Genomic DNA, 18673 nt, shown 5'->3' with positions numbered 1-18673 from the left:
CTGTCCGATGGCAGAGCTAAACCATCCTCGTCGTGATTGTGCGGCGCACCTGACATGGGCTCGAATCCGCCGAAGATCAAGTCTCCGCGGATGTCGGCAGTGTAGTTCAAGTTTCCAAATCTAACCTGATGGCCAGGGGCGTAGCTTTCGATTTTCTCCAGATGGCCAAGCGAATTGGCCCGCAGTACGAAGCCGCTGAATACAAAGATCTGTCCGGGGAGGAAAACCTCACCCTGGATTGCATCATTGCCGATGATTGAAGGAGCCATCAAGCCTTATGGTGACGGCACAGTGGAACTCTCAATGAAAGCACCAATGTCGGTGTCAAAACCGGCGGATCTCGGGTAGGGGGTCCCGAACTGTGGGTCGAAGGCGGGTGGTAACAGGAGGCGGGGGACACAATGTTTACCCAGGTTCGGGCCCTCTTGATGGAAGTAATACCCTACTTCCTGCTTGATTGATCTTGATGATATGAGTATTACAAGAGTTGATCTACCACGAGATCGTAGAGGCTAAACCCTAGAAGCTAGCCTATGGTATGATTGTTGTCGTCCTACGTACTAAACCCTCCGGTTTATATAGGCACCGGAGGGGGCTAGGGTTACACAGAGTCGGTTACAAGGGAGGAGATCTACATATCTGTATTGCCAAGCTTGCCTTCCACGCCAAGGAGAGTCCTATCCGGACACGGGTCGAAGTCTTCAATCTTGTATCTTCATAGTCCAACAGTCCGACCAAAGGATATAGTCCGGCTGTCCGAGGACCCCCTAATCCAGGACTCCCTCATCCCCAGTTCTGCTTCCCCCACGGCGGCGAGTTGATGAACGGCGGGAGGTTGGTGCGGTCCTCGCCGAGGTTGCGGACGTAAAAGAAAGAATTCTGCCATTTCTTGGCAGAATCCTCCAGCGGCACCTTCGGGCAGTTGGCGCATGACGGCCGCCCCGCACTCGGACATCTCCCCGACCTTCGGCCCCTGCTGCTTCAAGGAGAAGAAGCGCACCTAGAGGTCGATCGAAGGTTCGACCCCCAGGTACCCCTCGCAGAGGGTAACGAAGCCGAACAGCTGCACGATGGCGCCGGCGCCAAGATGGTGGGGCTGGAGCCCGAAGAACTCCAGAAAGTCACGGAAGAAGCCGCTCGCGGGAAGCCCAAACCCGCGCTTGAAGTGCGTCAGGAAGACCACCCGCTCCGAGCCCTCGGGCCGCGGCTCCCACTCGCCCTGTGGGAGGCGCACCTCAACCTCCTCCGCCCTCGGCAGGCGCCTAGTGTCGCGGAGGTAGGCGATGTCGTCGGGGGTGACGGTGGAACCCATCCATGATCCTGACGGCAGAGCCATCGACCAGAGCGCAGAAGAAGAAGGAGGAGAAAAAGGAAGATGGCAAGAAAGCTCTGCTCAAGACTGCGGGCGTCGCGGCTAGTGGCGGTCGTCGGGAGCAGAGGGAGGATGAAGAGGCAGGGGCGCGAGCGTGAATGATCTCTGCCGCCCCTTTCGCCCCCAATTTATAAGCCACGGTTTGAAACATGGGGAAGTGGGATCGTTTGCGCTCGCCCCTCCCACTTCCCCGCAATAAGTGCACACGTACGCGCGCAGTAACTGCTTGGGGAATAGCAATCGACCCTCGGACGCCGCAATAAATCTGCGCGCATAGGCCGAGGATGTGCGGTGGCGGGCCCCAGGCCGTCGCCCCGTCCCGTCGCGCGCGTGGCCTGTCAGGCCCCTCCGGCTCCCAGGCGTCACGTGGCGACTGCGCGAAGCCCGAAAGATTGCCCAAGATTCGTTGAACTCCTCGGTTCCCGCCACGGGCGGGATGCCGTGATCCGGCTTCCGGAAGCCGGCACACAGTGGGTGTTGCCGGACCCGGCGCTCACCAAAACCCGCAGGGGGGAAACTGCGAAGGCCCTCCCATCTGAAGACGGCGGACCTTCACAGCTTCGGGGACTACTGGCGGGGGGATGAACCCCAGGCAGGCAACGGAACCCGGATCCTTTTCAAAAACAATGGGGCCAGCACCGCCCCTCCATCCGGCTCGCCCTTGGCCGGGTCGCTCGACCCGGCGGGATCTGCAACCCGGCTGGACTCCTCGACTCGGCCCCAACAACCAAGCTCAAGACTTTTCCAGCAAGCCAGCACCGCCCCTGGCGTGCTCTCCAAACCCGGCCAAGGGTCGGCGCCCGTCCCATCCCGGCCGTACGATGGGACGAGTCTCCACAAACTGATGACCGAAGTCACAGTGCCCCGCCCATGCCTCTGGTCAGCCGGACGAGGCAACAGTGCCACCCACCTACCCGCTGACCAGGGCTGGCATGGCAACAGTCCCCAGACGTCACCCATGACGCCAGCAAGCGGTGACCTGATGGAGCACCACTGTGGATCGACTCGACTCGGCCACGCCCTGACGGTCGACAAGACGGCGCATAGTACCCCTAGGCGCATGGGGCCCACGCCCGGAGAACCCGGCGGGTCCCAGCGCCGGGTTCCCTGGACACTGACGACCCGGCCCTACGGCCTTGTAACATTACCATTGTACCCCTGGGGGGTTGACCTATAAAACCCCCCAGGAGCCTCATGCATACGGGCGACTCACTCATTCACACAGGCAACACCACACACCCAGCAAGCAACACCCGAGGAGAGGGAGCAGCCTAAGCCTTGGCCCGACCTCCTTCTTCCTCCATACAGCTCTAGGAGCAACTCTGTACTGTTATGTATAAACCACACTCGGCAGGACTAGGGGTGTTATCTCTCCGGAGAGCCCCGAACCTGGGTATGTTCTGCGTCCTGCGCTCGCTCATGCCAACCTCGCCTCTGGAGCCCACCAGTGCCCTCGAGCCTCCTCCTATCTTCAGCCATCCCTTGTCATCTGCCGTGCGCCCACCACGACACCGGAGGAACACTTTGTGTGCTACCAAACGTCACAACATAACTGGGTGATTATAAAGGTGCTCTACAGGTGTCTCCGAAGGTACTTGTTGGGTTGGCATAGATCGAGATTAGGATTTGTCACTCCGATTGTCGGAGAGGTATCTCTGGGCCCTCTCGGTAATGCACATCACTATAAGCCTTGCAAGCAAAGCAACTAATGAGTTAGTTGCGGGATGATGTATTACGGAACGAGTAAAGAGACTTGCCGGTAACGAGATTGAACTAGGTATTGGGTTACCGACGATCGAATCTCGGGCAAGTAACATACTGATGACAAAGGGAACAACGTATGTTATTATGCGGTTTGACCGATAAAGATCTTCGTAGAATATGTAGGAGCCAATATGAGCATCCAGGTTCCGCTATTGGTTATTGACCGGAGACGTGTCTCGGTCATGTCTACATAGTTCTCGAACTCGTAGGGTCTGCATGCTTAACGTTCGGTGACGATCGGTAATATGAGTTTACGTGTTTTGATGAACCGAACGTAGTTCGGAGTCCCGGATATGATCACGTACATGACGAGGAGTCTCGAAATGGATGAGACATAAATATCGATATATCGGATGACCATGTTTGGACTTCGGAAGGGTTCCGGGCAAGTTCGGACAAATACCGGAGTATCGTGGGGTTACCGGAACTCCCCGGGGAGTGTAATGGGCCTATTGGGCCTTAGTGGAGAAGAGGAGGGGCGGCCAGGGCAGGCCGCGCGCCCCCTCCCCCTCACTCCTCCTTCCCTCTCTCCTACTCCTACTCTTGGAAGGGTTAGAGTCCTGCTCCCGGTGGGAGTAGGACTCCCCTTGGGGCGTGCCTAGGAGGGCCGGCCCCTCCCCCTCCTCCACTCCTTTATATACGGGGGAGGGGGCACCCCATAGACACACAAGTTGATCAGTTGATCTTTTAGCCGTGTGCGGTGCCCCCCTCCACCATAATCCACCTCGGTCATATCGTAGCGGTGCTTAGGCGAAGCCCTGCGTCGGTAGCATCATCATCACTGTCATCACGCCATTGTGCTGACGGGACTCTCCCTCGAAGCTCTGCTGGATCGGAGTTCGTGGGACATCACCGAGCTGAACGTGTGCTGAACTCGGAGGTGCTGTGTGTTCGGTACTTGGATCGGTCGGATCGTGAAGACGTACGACTACATCAACCGTGTTCTCATAACGCTTCCGCTTACGGTCTACGAGGGTACATGGACAACACTCTCCCCTTTCGTTGCTATGCATCACCATGATCTTGCGTGTATGTAGATTTTTTTTTTGATATTACTACGTTCCCCAACAGTGGTATCAGAGCCAGGTTTATGCGTAGATGTTATATGCACGAGTAGAACACAAGTGAGTTGTGGGCGATACTAGTCATACTGCTTACCAGCATGTCATACTTTGATTCGGCGGTATTGTTGGATGAAGCGGCCCGGACCGACATTACGCGTACGCTTACGCGAGACTGGTTCTACCGACGTGCTTCGCACACAGGTGGCTGGCGGGTGTCAGTTTCTCCAACTTTAGTTGAATCGAGTTTGGCTACGCCCGGTCCTTGTGAAGGTTAAAACAACACATACTTGACGAAATATCACTGTGGTTTTGATGCGTAGGTAAGAACGGTTCATGCTCAGCCCGTAGTAGCCACGTAAAACTTGCAACAACAAAGTAGATGACGTCTAACTTATTTTTGCAGGGCATGTTGTGATGTGATATGGTCAAGACATGTTGCTAAATTTTATTGTATGAGATGATCATGTTTTGTAACAGAGTTATCGGCAACTGGCAGGAGCCATATGGTTGTCGCTTTATTGTATGAAATGCAATCGCCATGTAATTGCTTTACTTTATCACTAAGCGGTAGCAATAGTCGTAGAAGCAATAGTTGGCGAGACGGCAACGATGCTACGATGGAGATCAAGGTGTCGCGCCGGTGACGATGGTGATCACGACGGTGCTTTGGAGATGGAGATCAAAGGCACAAGATGATGATGGCCATATCATATCACTTATATTGATTGCATGTGATGTTTATCTTTTATGCATCTTATTTTGCTTAGATCGACGGTAGCATTAGAAGATGATCTCTCACTAAATTTCAAGGTATAAGTGTTCTCCCTGAGTATGCACCGTTGCGAAAGTTCGTCGTGCCGAGACACCACGTGATGATCGGGTGTGATAAGCTCTACGTTCACATACAACGGGTGCAAGCTAGTTTTGCACACGCAGAATACTCGGGTTAAACTTGACGAGCCTAGCATATGCAGATATGGCCTCGAAACACTGAGACCGAAAGGTCGAGCATGAATCATATAGTAGATATGATCAACATAGTGATGTTCACCATTGAAAACTACTCCATCTCACGTGATGATCGGACATGGTTTAGTTGATATGGATCACGTGATCACTTAGATGATTAGAGGGATGTCTATCTAAGTGGGAGTTCTTAAGTAATTTGATGAGTTGAACTTTAATTTATCATAAACTTAGTACCTGATAGTATTTTGCATGTCTATGTTGTTGTAGATAGATGGCCCGTGCTGTTGTTCCGTTGAATTTTAATGCGTTCCTTGAGAAAGCAAAGTTGAAAGATGATGGTAGCCATTACACGGACTGGGTCCGTAACTTGAGGATTATCCTCATTGCTGCACAGAATAATTATGTCCTGGAAGCACCGCTAGGTGCCAAACCCACTGCAGGATCAACGCCAGATATTATGAACGTCTGGCAGAGCAAAGCTGATGACTACTCGATAGTTCAGTGTGCCATGCTTTATGGCTTAGAACCGGGACTTCAACGACGTTTTGAACGTCATGGAGCATATGAGATGTTCCAGGAGTTGAAGTTAATATTTCAAGCAAATGCCCGGATTGAGAGATATGAAGTCTCCAATAAGTTCTACAGCTGCAAGATGGAGGAGAATAGTTCTGTCAGTGAGCATATACTCAAAATGTCTGGGTATAACAATCACTTGATTCAACTGGGAGTTAATCTTCCAGATGATAGTGTCATTGACAAAATTCTTCAATCACTGCCACCAAGCTACAAGAGCTTCGTGATGAACTATAATATGCAAGGGATGGATAAGACAATTCCCGAGCTCTTCGCGATGCTAAAGGCTGCGGAGGTAGAAATCAAGAAGGAGCATCAAGTGTATACCTCCGCGGTACCGGGAGTACCGGGGTACCGGGGGGGTTACCGGAACCCCCCGGGGAGTGTAATGGGCCTATTGGGCCTTAGTGAAGAAGAGGAGGGGCGACCAGGGCAGGCCGCGTGCCCCCTCCCCCTCTAGTCCGAATTGGACAAGGAGGGGGGCGGCGCCCCCCTTTCCTTCCTCCTCTCTCCTCCTTCCCTCTCTCCTACTCCTACTCTTGGAAGGGTTGGAGTCCTACTCCCGGTGGGAGTAGGACTCCCCTTGGGGGGCGCCTAGGAGGGCCGGCCCCTCCCCCTCCTCCACCCCTTTATATACAGGGGAGGGGGGCACCCCATAGACACACAAGTTGATCAGTTGATCTTTTAGCCGTGTGCGGTGCCCCCCTCCACCATAATCCACCTCAGTCATATCGTAGCGGTGCTTAGGCGAAGCCCTGCTTCGGTAGCATCATCATCACCGTCATCACGCCGTCGTGCTGACGGAACTCTCCCTCAAAGCTCTGCTGGATCGGAGTTTGTGGGACGTCACCGAGCTGAACGTGTGCTGAACTCGGAGGTGCCGTGCGTTCGGTACTTGGATCGGTCGGATCGTGAAGACGTACGACTACATCAACCGCGTTCTCATAACGCTTCCGCTTACGGTCTACGAGGGTACGTGGACAACACTCTCCCCTCTCGTTGCTATGCATCACCATGATCTTGTGTGTGCGTAGGAAATTTTTTGATATTACTACGTTCCCCAACATATATATAGGCCCATTTTAGGATATGGTCGTCTATAATTTTGGATTCCATACCGGAAGAACCATGAATCAAAGCAACGGGCATATCCTAAAGAAACACGAGAGACAATGAAATTCTTCAACTCGGTGACATTAGTTTCCGAAGGTGGATTCCATACAATCTCGCCAGAATTGATGAATTTCTCTGAAGTCATATCCAGTACCAAATCTTGCTAGTGCGGACCCATGACTTGGTGCAACTCATATTTGAACGAACTACGTACACATCAAAGAATGCACAAGCTAAGATAAGAATCTCAGAATGAATGAAATCAAAACTAGAAGAGCCAATATCAATACAGGATATGACTTGAAGTCACGAGTCCGGATGAGATTCTCAAGACGACTTGAAATGAAATTGGAAGAACCAGATTGATACAACATGGCTTCCAAATTGGTCATGCTGGATTCATAAGTCAAGCACTTAGGGCAACCCCCAGAGGCCGGGCTCTCTAACTCCGATACATAGGCCATCTTGAGCAACACCGGGATGGAAACTCGGCGTAATGACAGTGAAGCTCTTCGAGACCATGGACGGCTAAGTTTTCAGCCCTTGCAACACAGGCTAATCTCAGTATTGTCGGTCTCAAAACCGGTATCACTGTCTATGTCTGAAAGGAGATTTTCAAAGGAAGTCTTCTAAGGTGTGATTGAGCAATCATCAAGTTTCTTCCAGAAACATCAAAGGAGTTTCCCAAAGGAATTCTTCTAAGCTGTGATTGAGCAATCATCAAGATTCTTCTAGAAACATAGTTATCATACCCATCATTATAATATGGCTTGTCATATGCACAAATTGATTCATTAAACCACAAAAGGAAAGAAATCTCCTTTGATCTTCTAGGTCCCAGCCTTTCTTCAACTTCAAACAATTAGGGTCGACAACCGGTTTGTCAAAACAATTTCTTTGGGACTATGTATCCATGTATACTCCTTAAAGTCATTAGTTCCTTAATCATTTGTCATTAATCATCAAAACATAGTAAGGGGCACTAGATGCACTTTTAGAAGTCTTATAAATAGGGCTATATGTTAGAGCCGAAATTTTGGTTAAGGTTAGCAATACCATCGTTAAACTGGGCAAACATATGGGTCGTCAAATCATATATTTTGAGTCATGTACTCATGTTGCCATAAACAAGCAAAAAAAAAAAGAATGCAACAATGAGACAAAAAAATCCATAAGTTCATTATTATAATCGGAGTATTTATCATCGTTCTTCCCATATATAGTTGATGATCTGTATTTGGGGGGTGTGCCTTTCAGTTATTTTGCTCCACTTTTTATGATGCGAAATATGATTAAAAAAAAGGTGGAAAGAGGTAAAAGATAAAAGAAGAACTTGGCAGATAATAATACACTGAACTCTTGCTAATGCGACAAAATGACGGATACAAGCTTATCTTTTCAGACTCTGTCCTTTTCATTGTGTAAAGGCAGCTTCTCTATTCATGCATGAACAAGGACGTGGGAATTGTTAATTGGTGACAATAAAACATATTTTTTTTTCTCAAATGTACACTTGGCATTACAACTGGTCTGTTTAACGAACACTGAAGTCTATACCCAGAGTACAACAGATTAAGACTACAGCCCCTAAAAACTCCAGATCCCACAGGCCACATGAATGTTCATCTCCATGTAGCCTTTAACTGGGACTGCCGAACTGATGCCCCCAAAGTTTCCCACACAGGAATATACTATAAACTGAATCTATACGCAAAGGATCTAGACCTCTAGATTTGTCCCAGTATCTACTTCCTGCTTTGCTATCTCCACACGCAGCCCTTGTTCATCTTCCGGATGTGGCGGCACGCCATGCAACAACCGTCCGCTGTTACTGTCGGTTTCATTCGAGTTATCAGCGAGGCGCGTAGTTTAAATTGTAATATATTGTCTGATGATATTTCATTCTTTCTCGGCTATAGCAACAAAAACATCCTTGGGTGACCACCTTCTCCTTGAAACTTTGTCCGGTGGATTGATTATGGCACGCTCGGCGTCCTCGAGACGGTACCCGATGACAACCTCTTTCCTCTGCCTAGCTCGTAGCATGACCTCGAAGAAGTTTAGCTCCTCGTCTTCTCGAAGGTACAGGTCGGATTGTCGTATTTGCAGTTCATTCCCCTGCCGAAGAGTACAAATGCAGGGCAAAAGATTAGCGATGCTGATGCAAAAACCTGACAAGAGTGCTTACTGCAGACTTTTTGAAACAGAGGAAAACATGTATGTGTACAGTGGCAAAATTGTCAGGTATTCTTACAAAATTCTCTTTTCTGGAGGTAATGATCTATAGGTAAACTTAACCTGGTACTCTATATAGTAACATCAGGTTCAAAACTCCAAGACTTCGTAAAAAGACAGCTATACGTACGTATCATTTAGCATATACAGTATGTTGAGAAGAAACATGTGATGTGACGGCTGTAAAAGCTTAATGTCCATTGAGGGGCAGAAATTCTGAGAATAATACCTGTTCAGCAAAGAGCTCCTCCAAGACGTAATTTATTTGGCGATCCTCTGCAACCATTGCCAATGCCATGCTCACGAGTTCATTTGAAAGAACATAGTCACTTATTTTTGACATGTATAATAAATTCTTAGTCCTAGGATCCAATATCTCACTGATAATAACAGATTTATCAGATGCTTGTTGCATCTCTCCCATCCAAGAACCTTCCGATAAGCTTCTTCGGAAACCATCTGAACCAATCGCTTCCTTGTATGGAAGCCGTTTTGCCTGCAGTAGTTAGAAGTTCAATAATAATAATAAGTTTACGTAAAGATCTCAGTATTGGTTTATAGCATCAGTAAAGATAATCGAAAACCAAAATAGCACATAACCAAAGATAATCACTATCATAAAACGACATGATCTGCAGTTATAATGACAAGTCAAAAGAAAAGTCCAAATGGTTTTGCATTTATAGAAGAACCTGAATATCTCTGATCAGCAGTAGCGTTGCAAGAGACCTCGAATCAGCTTGGATTGCTGAATCTTCTACAGATTCATCTGCCAAAATCAATATCTACAATCAAAATCATAGGAAATTCAGTCAGATGGAAGAAACAAGAAATCAAACTCATAGGCTTCCTTTTATCCAGGAAAACAATCTTATTTTTGCAGAACTTACAGAATCAAACGACTCTAAAGGGAGGCTCTCCAAGTGACGGCGAATAACAGCATTTCCATCTCGATGAACCAACGTAATATTTTCTAGACGACTAAAGTCCAGACCTCCCTCAATTAGCTTTCTTTCTCTATCTATCTCAGGGACATCATTGAACATCCACAACTCTGACCCTGGAGCTAGGAAAGCATCCAGTACCTGAATATCTAAAACCAAGTTACAATATGCTGTTGACTTGCAGTGCACTAAAAGTAAATGTACTATGGGAGGAATTGAGACAAACAAAAGGTTCTGTGTTGCATATCTCCATACTGTCTGATAATGGCATCATATGCTGATGTATAAATAAAAAAATCGAGAAAATTCAGAAGTTTGTGTCTCGATGCATTAATAAAAAGAAGAGTTTATGGTAAAGGCTACAAGCCTAAGACAGATCAAGACCCAGCAAACAAAAAGGGGAGAAAAATAGTTTGGATCGATTACAGCTGTATAAACAATTCTTACAGTACTTACAACTTTGAGCTACAGTCAGTACAACATATTATATTAGTATGACAAAGTTATAAATTTAGCAGATTTTATCTTCTTTGTGTACAATTTTGTTCAACCAACACTGAAAAGTACGAAGTGTTTGCTAAATGCACGAGTTTGTTGCCACACATGCATCAACGTAGTCATACCGTATAAAACTACAAGTCAAGCCTAAATGAACAACTAATGTGAGGCTCCAAGCACACCATCAGCAAGAATTTATGCCTATGTTTTTTTAAACTGAATTTTTGCCGATGTTACGCTAGCCCATATCTGCATATATGTCAAATTAGAGTGTATCTCATATAAGAGTCATGCAGAAGACACAGGAATTTCTCAACTAGAGTTAGCCATGTACATCAAAAGTTGGAGACAGTATGATGTAAGAAACATTGGATTCAAAAGATATGTTAAGACAACATATTTAAGGAGCACCATAAGACCTCAAAGGATCATTGCCTCACTCCACCACTATGCGGCCATAGCATTAATTAGATGTAAGGAAGGTATAGAGCAGGGGGAAATAATATATTTTTCATAGTTTCAAGATGTTCAGGACAGTCAAATTTTGCTTCAAAATGCTCCAAATGACCGCATCATATCTACATGAACATTCCAGAAGAGGGTGAGGATGCCAATTTGTATCCATAATCAATTTACCATTATCATATCTTCCATATCACGTCGCCAACCACAAAATAATATTCTTTCTGGAGACTTTGGACCAACAAAATCTTTAGGCGGGTAGCCTCTCCTAACCTGCACAAGTTTACAGAGAAAAGGTAATTAGGGGCTTGAAGAAAGGGCTTACCACAATCATATCATCTATATCCCGTCGCATTCCACAAAGAAGAATCTTCTGGGAGTTTCTTTCATGGCGAACAATGTCTATGTAAACAGCTTCTTTAACCTGAATAATAAAATTGACTTTGCTTTTGTAAACTTCATTACAGGATGTTCTATGTATATATGTGCAGTGTCAATACTACACTTTCTTAGGAAGCTAACAAAAGTAGTTTTTATAGTTCAAGAAAGTGAAGACACCTCATAGATGACATTAACGCAAATAGTATCATGCAGTTGCACGTTTGGTGCTCACTGAACAAAAGGGGAAGGTATACTTCTCAAATCTTAATGCAAAAGCACTCAAGTTATGTTTAACTTCATGTATCCTGATAAAAAAAAACTTTTCTAAGGGAAGCATTTCCAGAAGGTTCTTAGGAAGATTTTATGTGAAATATTAGAGGACACTAGTTAATGGCCCACATTCACACAAAATCGGATTTTTGAGATTAATCATTAGGTTCAATACAGTAGAGGCACAATATGATATTTGATGGCCCACATTCAGAAAAAAGCCAATTTTCAAGATTAGTCTAAAAGGTTCAATACAGTAGGCACAATATGATGTTAAATGGCACGGATCGCACCGTGGACTATTACAGCTACTGATAAGCGTAAGCTAAAAAGGAACATTTGAAACTAGCTCTGTATGGGCAAAATTCAGTTGATGCACTTGGTTATAAAGATAAATACCTTGGGTAACGGTGATGGGGTATATGTATCATCATCCTCTGCAATTACTATCACCTCATCACCCTCTTGCAAGACATAACAATCATCAGGATTTAAAATAATCTTGCCCCCGTAAGATGCCATCTTTATTCCACATGGAACAGCATCAGGAAAACTAATCAGCACATCTTCAAATTGCATTCCGACCAACTGAGGCCATCTTTTAATGTAGAACTCGCAGTTCTCAAAGCCAAGGATATCTTCCCATATCTGTGAATGCTTACTCAATTAGTCTTTGAAGGTACAGTTACAAATTAGAAAGACTGCATGTAGTCACTGAAGTGTGAAGTCTATCTAATACTCAACCAGCAAGGAAATTATAATCAGCATTATGTAGGTAAGTGTGTCAGTGTGTGCAGGTTGCAAATGTAGAACAAGCACCCACGTTAGTTTCATAAAATCTGCAGCCTCAAGCTAAAAAATGCAGTATAGAAGTAAAATGAAATACATAAGCGAGTAATTGGCAGGGCGGAGAACAACACAAGTGGAATTAAACAGAGCCAATAGCTAATATACATCTGAAAAATCGAGCGAAGATCATAAGTTTAGTGGAAGAAACTTTCTGAAGAAAACAGGCTGTACTAGAAAGGTCTCTGATATGCAATTCCACAATGCAACAATAAATAGAACCAAACAGAATGCTCAAGAGGAGTTTGTTTTCAAGGAGCGAAATATATTCAGAATTGTTGGTTAGAAAATACCTGAGCAAGGCCCGGCTGACGCGCGCATTGTATCATCAACCGACCTATCACATCATGTGCAACAACAGTTTCCACAAGGTCTCCACCAACAAGTTTGACTAGCACTTCATTGTCAAGATCACTAAGCTCAACTACAATGTGACCTCTTAGCCCTTCTTTAACTCCAGTTAAACTCAAGACTATTCGCAGTGCTCGGGCATCACTCTGGAGAAGGGACAGCTAATGTAAGCACTGATTTCATATTAAACGGTGCAATTTGATCAGCAGAACAAACCTGGTCAGCATTTCCTTCTTCAGCTAAAACCACAATTGCACGCGCCTTAGAAACTGAGACCTTGAGCATTATGGTAGATTTAGTCCAAAAATAGGAGAAAAGAGACATAATAAATTGATTAACATCACAGTAATCGACCTATCTAAAGATACCACGGTGGCATATTAACATTAACAAATGTAGCAAACAGAAGAAAATCAAAATATGTCTCTGAATCAGTAATCATAATTTTTACCTTTTTCAAGTCAGCCAGAATCAAAGGGCTTCCACTTCTACATATTACAGCCGTTCCTTTCATATCAAACTCCATTTTAGCAATATCTGCTTCCATTTCCTCTTTGTCTCTCTCGGCCATCACTACGATAGTCCCTCCTCCCAAACTTTCGTTAGCAATACATATTTGGTTCAGTAAAGATCCCTATTACCATAAAGGGAAATATGTTAGTCTGGAGAAACGCAACAAACAGCTATAAAACCATATGCATAATACAACTAACTACTATCAGTACACAGTACTGCTCATAGGAGCTGACAACAGAAAACACAATGTGAGAGGAAATATTACTCCCTCCGGTCCTTTTTACTCTGCATATAAGAATTGCCTGAAGTCAAACTTTGTAAAGTTTGACCACATTTATATGAAAAAATATCAACATCTACAATGCTAGAGTTATACAATATGAAAATCTAAGTCACGACGCATCTAATGATAATGATTTCACATTGTGAGTGTTCACATTTTTATCTATAAAGTTGGTCAAACTTTACGAGGTTTGACTTCAGACAAATCTTATATGCGAACTAAAAAGGACCGGCGGGAGTACATCTGTGTTCCACTCTTCATTTTAAAACATCGTGACCAACTCATCTGTCTGTACCGCCTCTGATGCAACGGTCGTCTTTACCATCCGTCTCTCGCGGGTTGGTCTATATAAACACACTGGGCCGCACCTGTATGCATGAGCTGTTTATTGAATATGAGCGAGTCACTGCTTGGGAAGCCCAGTTTTCTTCCAACAAATTGGAGGCGAATTATCATGTATTATCAGCCGCCGTCTGCACTGGATGGTTCAATGGGCAGGGCACCCCAAAGAGGGACAAGTAACAAGAAGCAATCTCTAGGGCTAGACACCGAGAGCCGGTTCCCGGCGACTCTCCCGTGATCATAATGAGACCTAGCCTCAAACAGCATGTAGGGTTATTACCGGATGATGTTTCCCGGGGCCCGAAGCTGTCTAAATCCTTGTCTTGTGTTGCGTCTCTCGATTCCGCCCAACCCCTCTCAAGCTACCGCATAGATGCGTTGGCCTCGCGACTAAGTCCTCATACTAGGACATCTGCCGTGACAATTCCACGACAGGTCCCGTTTGTATCCATAACTAGTTTGCCTATTTTAAGCCCACACACCAAAATGACAACAAATCAGCTGGCAGAAAATAAAATAAAAAAGACCACACTTCATGTGATATTCACACTGTAAGCTGGAGATCTGACCATCTTTCTATAACATGCCTCTACACTTGAAGCTTCAGGAAGTAGTTAAAGAGTGTCCTTATGCAATAAGAAGCACTCATATACCTAGTTGGCGTTATTCATGTTAGGATATTAGCTATTGATATAGCACTCTTATCTGAATAATAAGAAAAATAACAGAAAATGTTGCATGAAAGAAATCAGCAAAGGTTGATTCCAAGATTACCAACTTGTCGCTCCACCCGAGGATCAGAGTGTGACTCTGCTCTATGACCTCGCTCCTTCCTTTCCTCAAAGAATCAAACTTCTCTGAGATTGAATCAGTCACAAGACCAAGCATCATGGCGAAAACCAACATCCCACCAATACTGATTGAAACTGAAACCAACTTAGGACCAAAGCCCACGGCATTTGCATGATTCCCCGCATCAGCGACAAAGGTCCACGATAACCAGAGGCAATCCGACAAGCTATCATCAGTAACCCCATAAAGAGCGAGCCCACCAAGACCGATAAGCAACATTGTACCGACAAGAAGAACCAAGGGTTTAGCGTACGGATGGAGTGACAAAAATATATCTACTCTGTACGCCAACCGCTTGTTGAAGGCAACCTCGGAGCCTCCCGATCTCCTCAGCCTGGACAAAAGGTCTATGTACTTGAGAATAATTATCGGCGCATACAGCGCGGACAGCGAGAGCAGCAGGGAGAAATTCTTCAGGCTTCTGCTGGGCACAAACTCGTCGTTGCTCTGGTACGAAAACACACTGCTCATGTCCAGAGACGAGTCCATGACGACGATACATGACTGCAACTTCGCGGTGGCCGCGCCAAGCTGTCCCTGGCAGAATCGAAACGAGCGGAGCGGCGGTAAGGCTGCCGCCCTCTTGCGTAATGTGCGCGCAGAGTGAAATGGGTCAGGATTTTACCCGCAAATGGTGGACCTGGTCGTGCAGGGAGAAGTTCCTGTGGAGGAGGGAGGCGAAGCAGAGCAGAATGGCCTGGAATGGAAGCATCAACACATTCAGCTATGATCAGACAACTGTAGGCAGTCAACAAAAGTCAAACCCCGCGAGTTCACCGTGACTCACCGCTGCGGAGAGCATCCCGGACCACCGGAGGGTGAGCGCCGACGCCGGGGGCGACTTCCTCTCGGGCACCGCCTGCGGGGCGGCCGGCGGCGCGGCTGCAGCTGCGGGCGCCTGCGCATCGCCGCGGCGGACGCCCGCGTACCGGGGGTCCCACCCGCGGAGGCGCGGCGCGGAGGGGGGCTGCGGCGACTGCTGCTCCGGCGAGGGGTGCGGGGAGCGGGAGCGGGAGCGGGGGGCCGGGAGCGGGCGGCGGTCGGCGGGCGAGTAGGGCTTGTAGGAGCGGGAGGTGGAGGGGAAGGGGGCCCTGGGGGCGAGGGACCTGGAGGAGGAGGGGAGGAAGGGCGGCGCCGGCGGGAAGAACCAGTCGCGGTGCGGCGGCTGCGGCGGCGGCGACGGGGAGTGGTCGGGGTCCAGGGGCATTCTCGGTATGCCGGCGCTGAGGAGTGGGGGCGAGGCAAGGGATGTCGTTATTTTTTTTTTCTTTTTTTTTGATGATGATGGAAGGGATGTCGTTGGGTTCGTTGGGGTTTGTTGGGTTGCCGCATGTTCGGTTGGGTGGAATAATTCCTCCCTTGTCGTTGACTTGCAGGCCCGGCGATTAAAATTTAGATTTTTGTTTTGGTTTCTTAATTTTCTATTAACTGGAACTCAGTGTCTACGATGTGCTTAAACTTTCCATTTTTTAAAACTTGTTTAAACATTACATTTATCTTTATTTAAACGATGTGACCATCTCGGAAACCCTATATTATCTGGCGCATCTTTTCATCTCTCCACTCGTAGCTATAAAACTTGGAAATTTTGGGTTCTATAGAAAATTGGAATTATTCAAATAAATCAAAAAATAATTCAATGGTGAAATTGCTAGAACTTTAGCTAAATTTGGCATGTCGTTTCCGAGAAACATATATTTTTAATTTTAGTTTAATTTTTGGGTTGTAATTCATATCACATTCTTATGAAACAATTATGGTAAATCAGGAATAACTTCACTCGCCAATGTGGCCATATTTCAACTAAAATTAACATACAATTCTAGACAAACTTGGTATTTTAGTTCTAAGTTCAGTTTTGGGTTCAAAATTCAAATTGCACAAAAAATAGTCTAGTAAATCATTAATACTTCAGTGACAAAGCTAGTAAAATTTATCTTGAATTTGCATATGATTGATAAAAATATGATATTTTAGTTTCAATTGTGAGGAGAAAGAGAAAAGAAACGACATTGCATAGAGAAGATAGTAAAAATATCGCATGACTTTGCTGTTATATTTTTGTCACATGCCTTATTGATCTTTATCCAAAAATTGCTCCAGAAAATATTTATGTAAAATGTGTTTTGGTCCAAGATGATATCATAATAATTTCAATTATTACAAACTTTGTAAGTCGAAATATTCCCTCCGATTCATAAAGATGATTCAGCTTATGAAAATCATCAAAATAAAACATAAAAAATAACAAAATAACAAAATAATGGAGGCTTAATGTTCATTTATCTTTAGTAAAGTGTCAATTGTGCTACATGTCTATAACAAGTCATGGGTGCATCAACGCTCTACATAAAACTTCTTTTTGTTGCCAATATTAAATTGCATATAAAGATTCAAGATTGTGTATTTTAAAGTTAACGGTCTAAAAACAATTTTTTTGTTATTCCTAAACAACTTTTAGGTCGAGTCTAGTTAAAATAAATACTATTTATATTAAACTTTTATACCTTGTCATTATTTACTTATAATATCAAAATGCATATTAACTTTGATTACTTAGTGGTATAATTAATCACATAAAAATATTATTAATGTGGGCTATAGTGTTTTTACTTATATGGTTCGAATGTATGCCATTAAATTGTAATATTATGTGATGTTGCCATATGTTTTAACAAAACTTAGGTTAGCACTTTATTTTCTAGAAGGTTTGCATCTTTATAACAAATCATGTTTTAATGTGAAAAATGAAGTAGGACAAAACGCATGCCTCAATGAATAATGTATGACACTTTTCATGAACTATAGTGTGTGTGTGTGTGTGTGCGCGCGCGCGCGCGCGTGTGTAGGGGGGGGGGTAATATTTATAAAAATATTGGTAGAGACCTAAAAAGCAAGTATAGAAAACTCTAGAGTGCATATTGTGTTTATAAGGACTTCTACCGAATTGTTGACCATTCACGTTAGTGATTTTTTCTATCAAATGTCTCTAACATGTTTCAGTGGGATCAAAAATTAGCGGACGGTGTGTGTGTTTTTTTGTACTTGTATTGAGGTGATATTGTTTATAATAATCACCAACTAGTTAAAGGTTATCAAGTAAATCATTAGATCAGATGTGTTCCTTCCCGGTGGTACATGGTTCCAACATCTTCACACCAAAGTATTACAAATGAGTTTAGATCTAAACATAAAGGTTGTCGTTCTGACTTAACCTTTAAAACAAAGCATGTTTGTGCATTGCTTTTTGAAATATGCATGTTAGTTCCCAATAATATAAAAAACATGTGTTTATTCCACATGACACGCATGGCTTGCAGAGAAACATATGTCCAAGAACTAGTATGCTCTACAATTTGATATCTTAAATCTTAACTTTGTAGTGGTAGACTGAGCTGAATCAATCCCTACCCGATAGTCCTTGAAACCAGTACCCCCAACCTTGCCAATATTGATCAATGCTCACCTTAGACTTATTTAGCACACAAGAAAAAAAATCCTGACCAGGATCTCTAGCCACCCCCTATGATTTCCTCTCTATTGACTGGATAAGTTTTCTTCCTTATTATAGTGTACTACTATCTCCGTTTAAATTATTTGAAGTTCAAGCTTCGTACTGATTAATTTTTTCTATGTTTCACTAAGTATATAGAAAAGTATGTTGCTAACATCAATTATGTATGTAGTATAAATATACATTTTATGACCAGTCTAATTAAACTAATTTGATGTTGTAGATAATGATATATTTTTCTATAGATCCAGGCAAACTTAAAGAAGTTTGATCTTAGACAAAGTAGGACATTTTGGAGGACGAGCTCCATGGAGTTTTAAAAAA

The 18673-nt window shown here is 44.8% G+C and overlaps 1 protein-coding gene across 2 annotated transcripts; it reads right to left on the bottom strand.

Moving 5' to 3' along the window:
* Positions 1-8320: 8320 nt before the first annotated feature.
* On the bottom strand, positions 8321-16115 carry LOC109763818 (probable ion channel CASTOR). 2 transcript variants are annotated; one of them, XM_073498438.1, is made up of 12 exons: positions 15623-16115; positions 15461-15532; positions 14758-15372; positions 13294-13476; positions 13059-13118; positions 12785-12988; positions 12045-12293; positions 11169-11267; positions 9981-10175; positions 9783-9875; positions 9320-9586; positions 8321-8973 (listed from the first exon to the last, which is right to left on the bottom strand). In XM_073498438.1, the coding sequence occupies exons 1-12, from the start codon at positions 16040-16042 to the stop codon at positions 8755-8757; spliced, it is 2676 nt and encodes an 891-aa protein (XP_073354539.1). In that variant the 5' UTR covers positions 16043-16115; the 3' UTR covers positions 8321-8754. The 2 variants fall into 2 exon arrangements, with proteins under 2 accessions (XP_073354539.1, XP_020178268.3); XM_020322679.4 differs by lacking the exon at positions 11169-11267 and adding an exon at positions 11320-11418 and having other exon boundaries at positions 15623-16102.
* Positions 16116-18673: the final 2558 nt, after the last annotated feature.

This window comes from Aegilops tauschii, chromosome 5 (genome assembly GCF_002575655.3).
Source record: "Aegilops tauschii subsp. strangulata cultivar AL8/78 chromosome 5, Aet v6.0, whole genome shotgun sequence".
NCBI classification, from domain to species: domain Eukaryota; kingdom Viridiplantae; phylum Streptophyta; class Magnoliopsida; order Poales; family Poaceae; genus Aegilops; species Aegilops tauschii.
The sequence above is the reverse complement of the archived record's forward strand: the minus strand, read 5'-3'. Positions and strand labels throughout refer to the sequence as shown.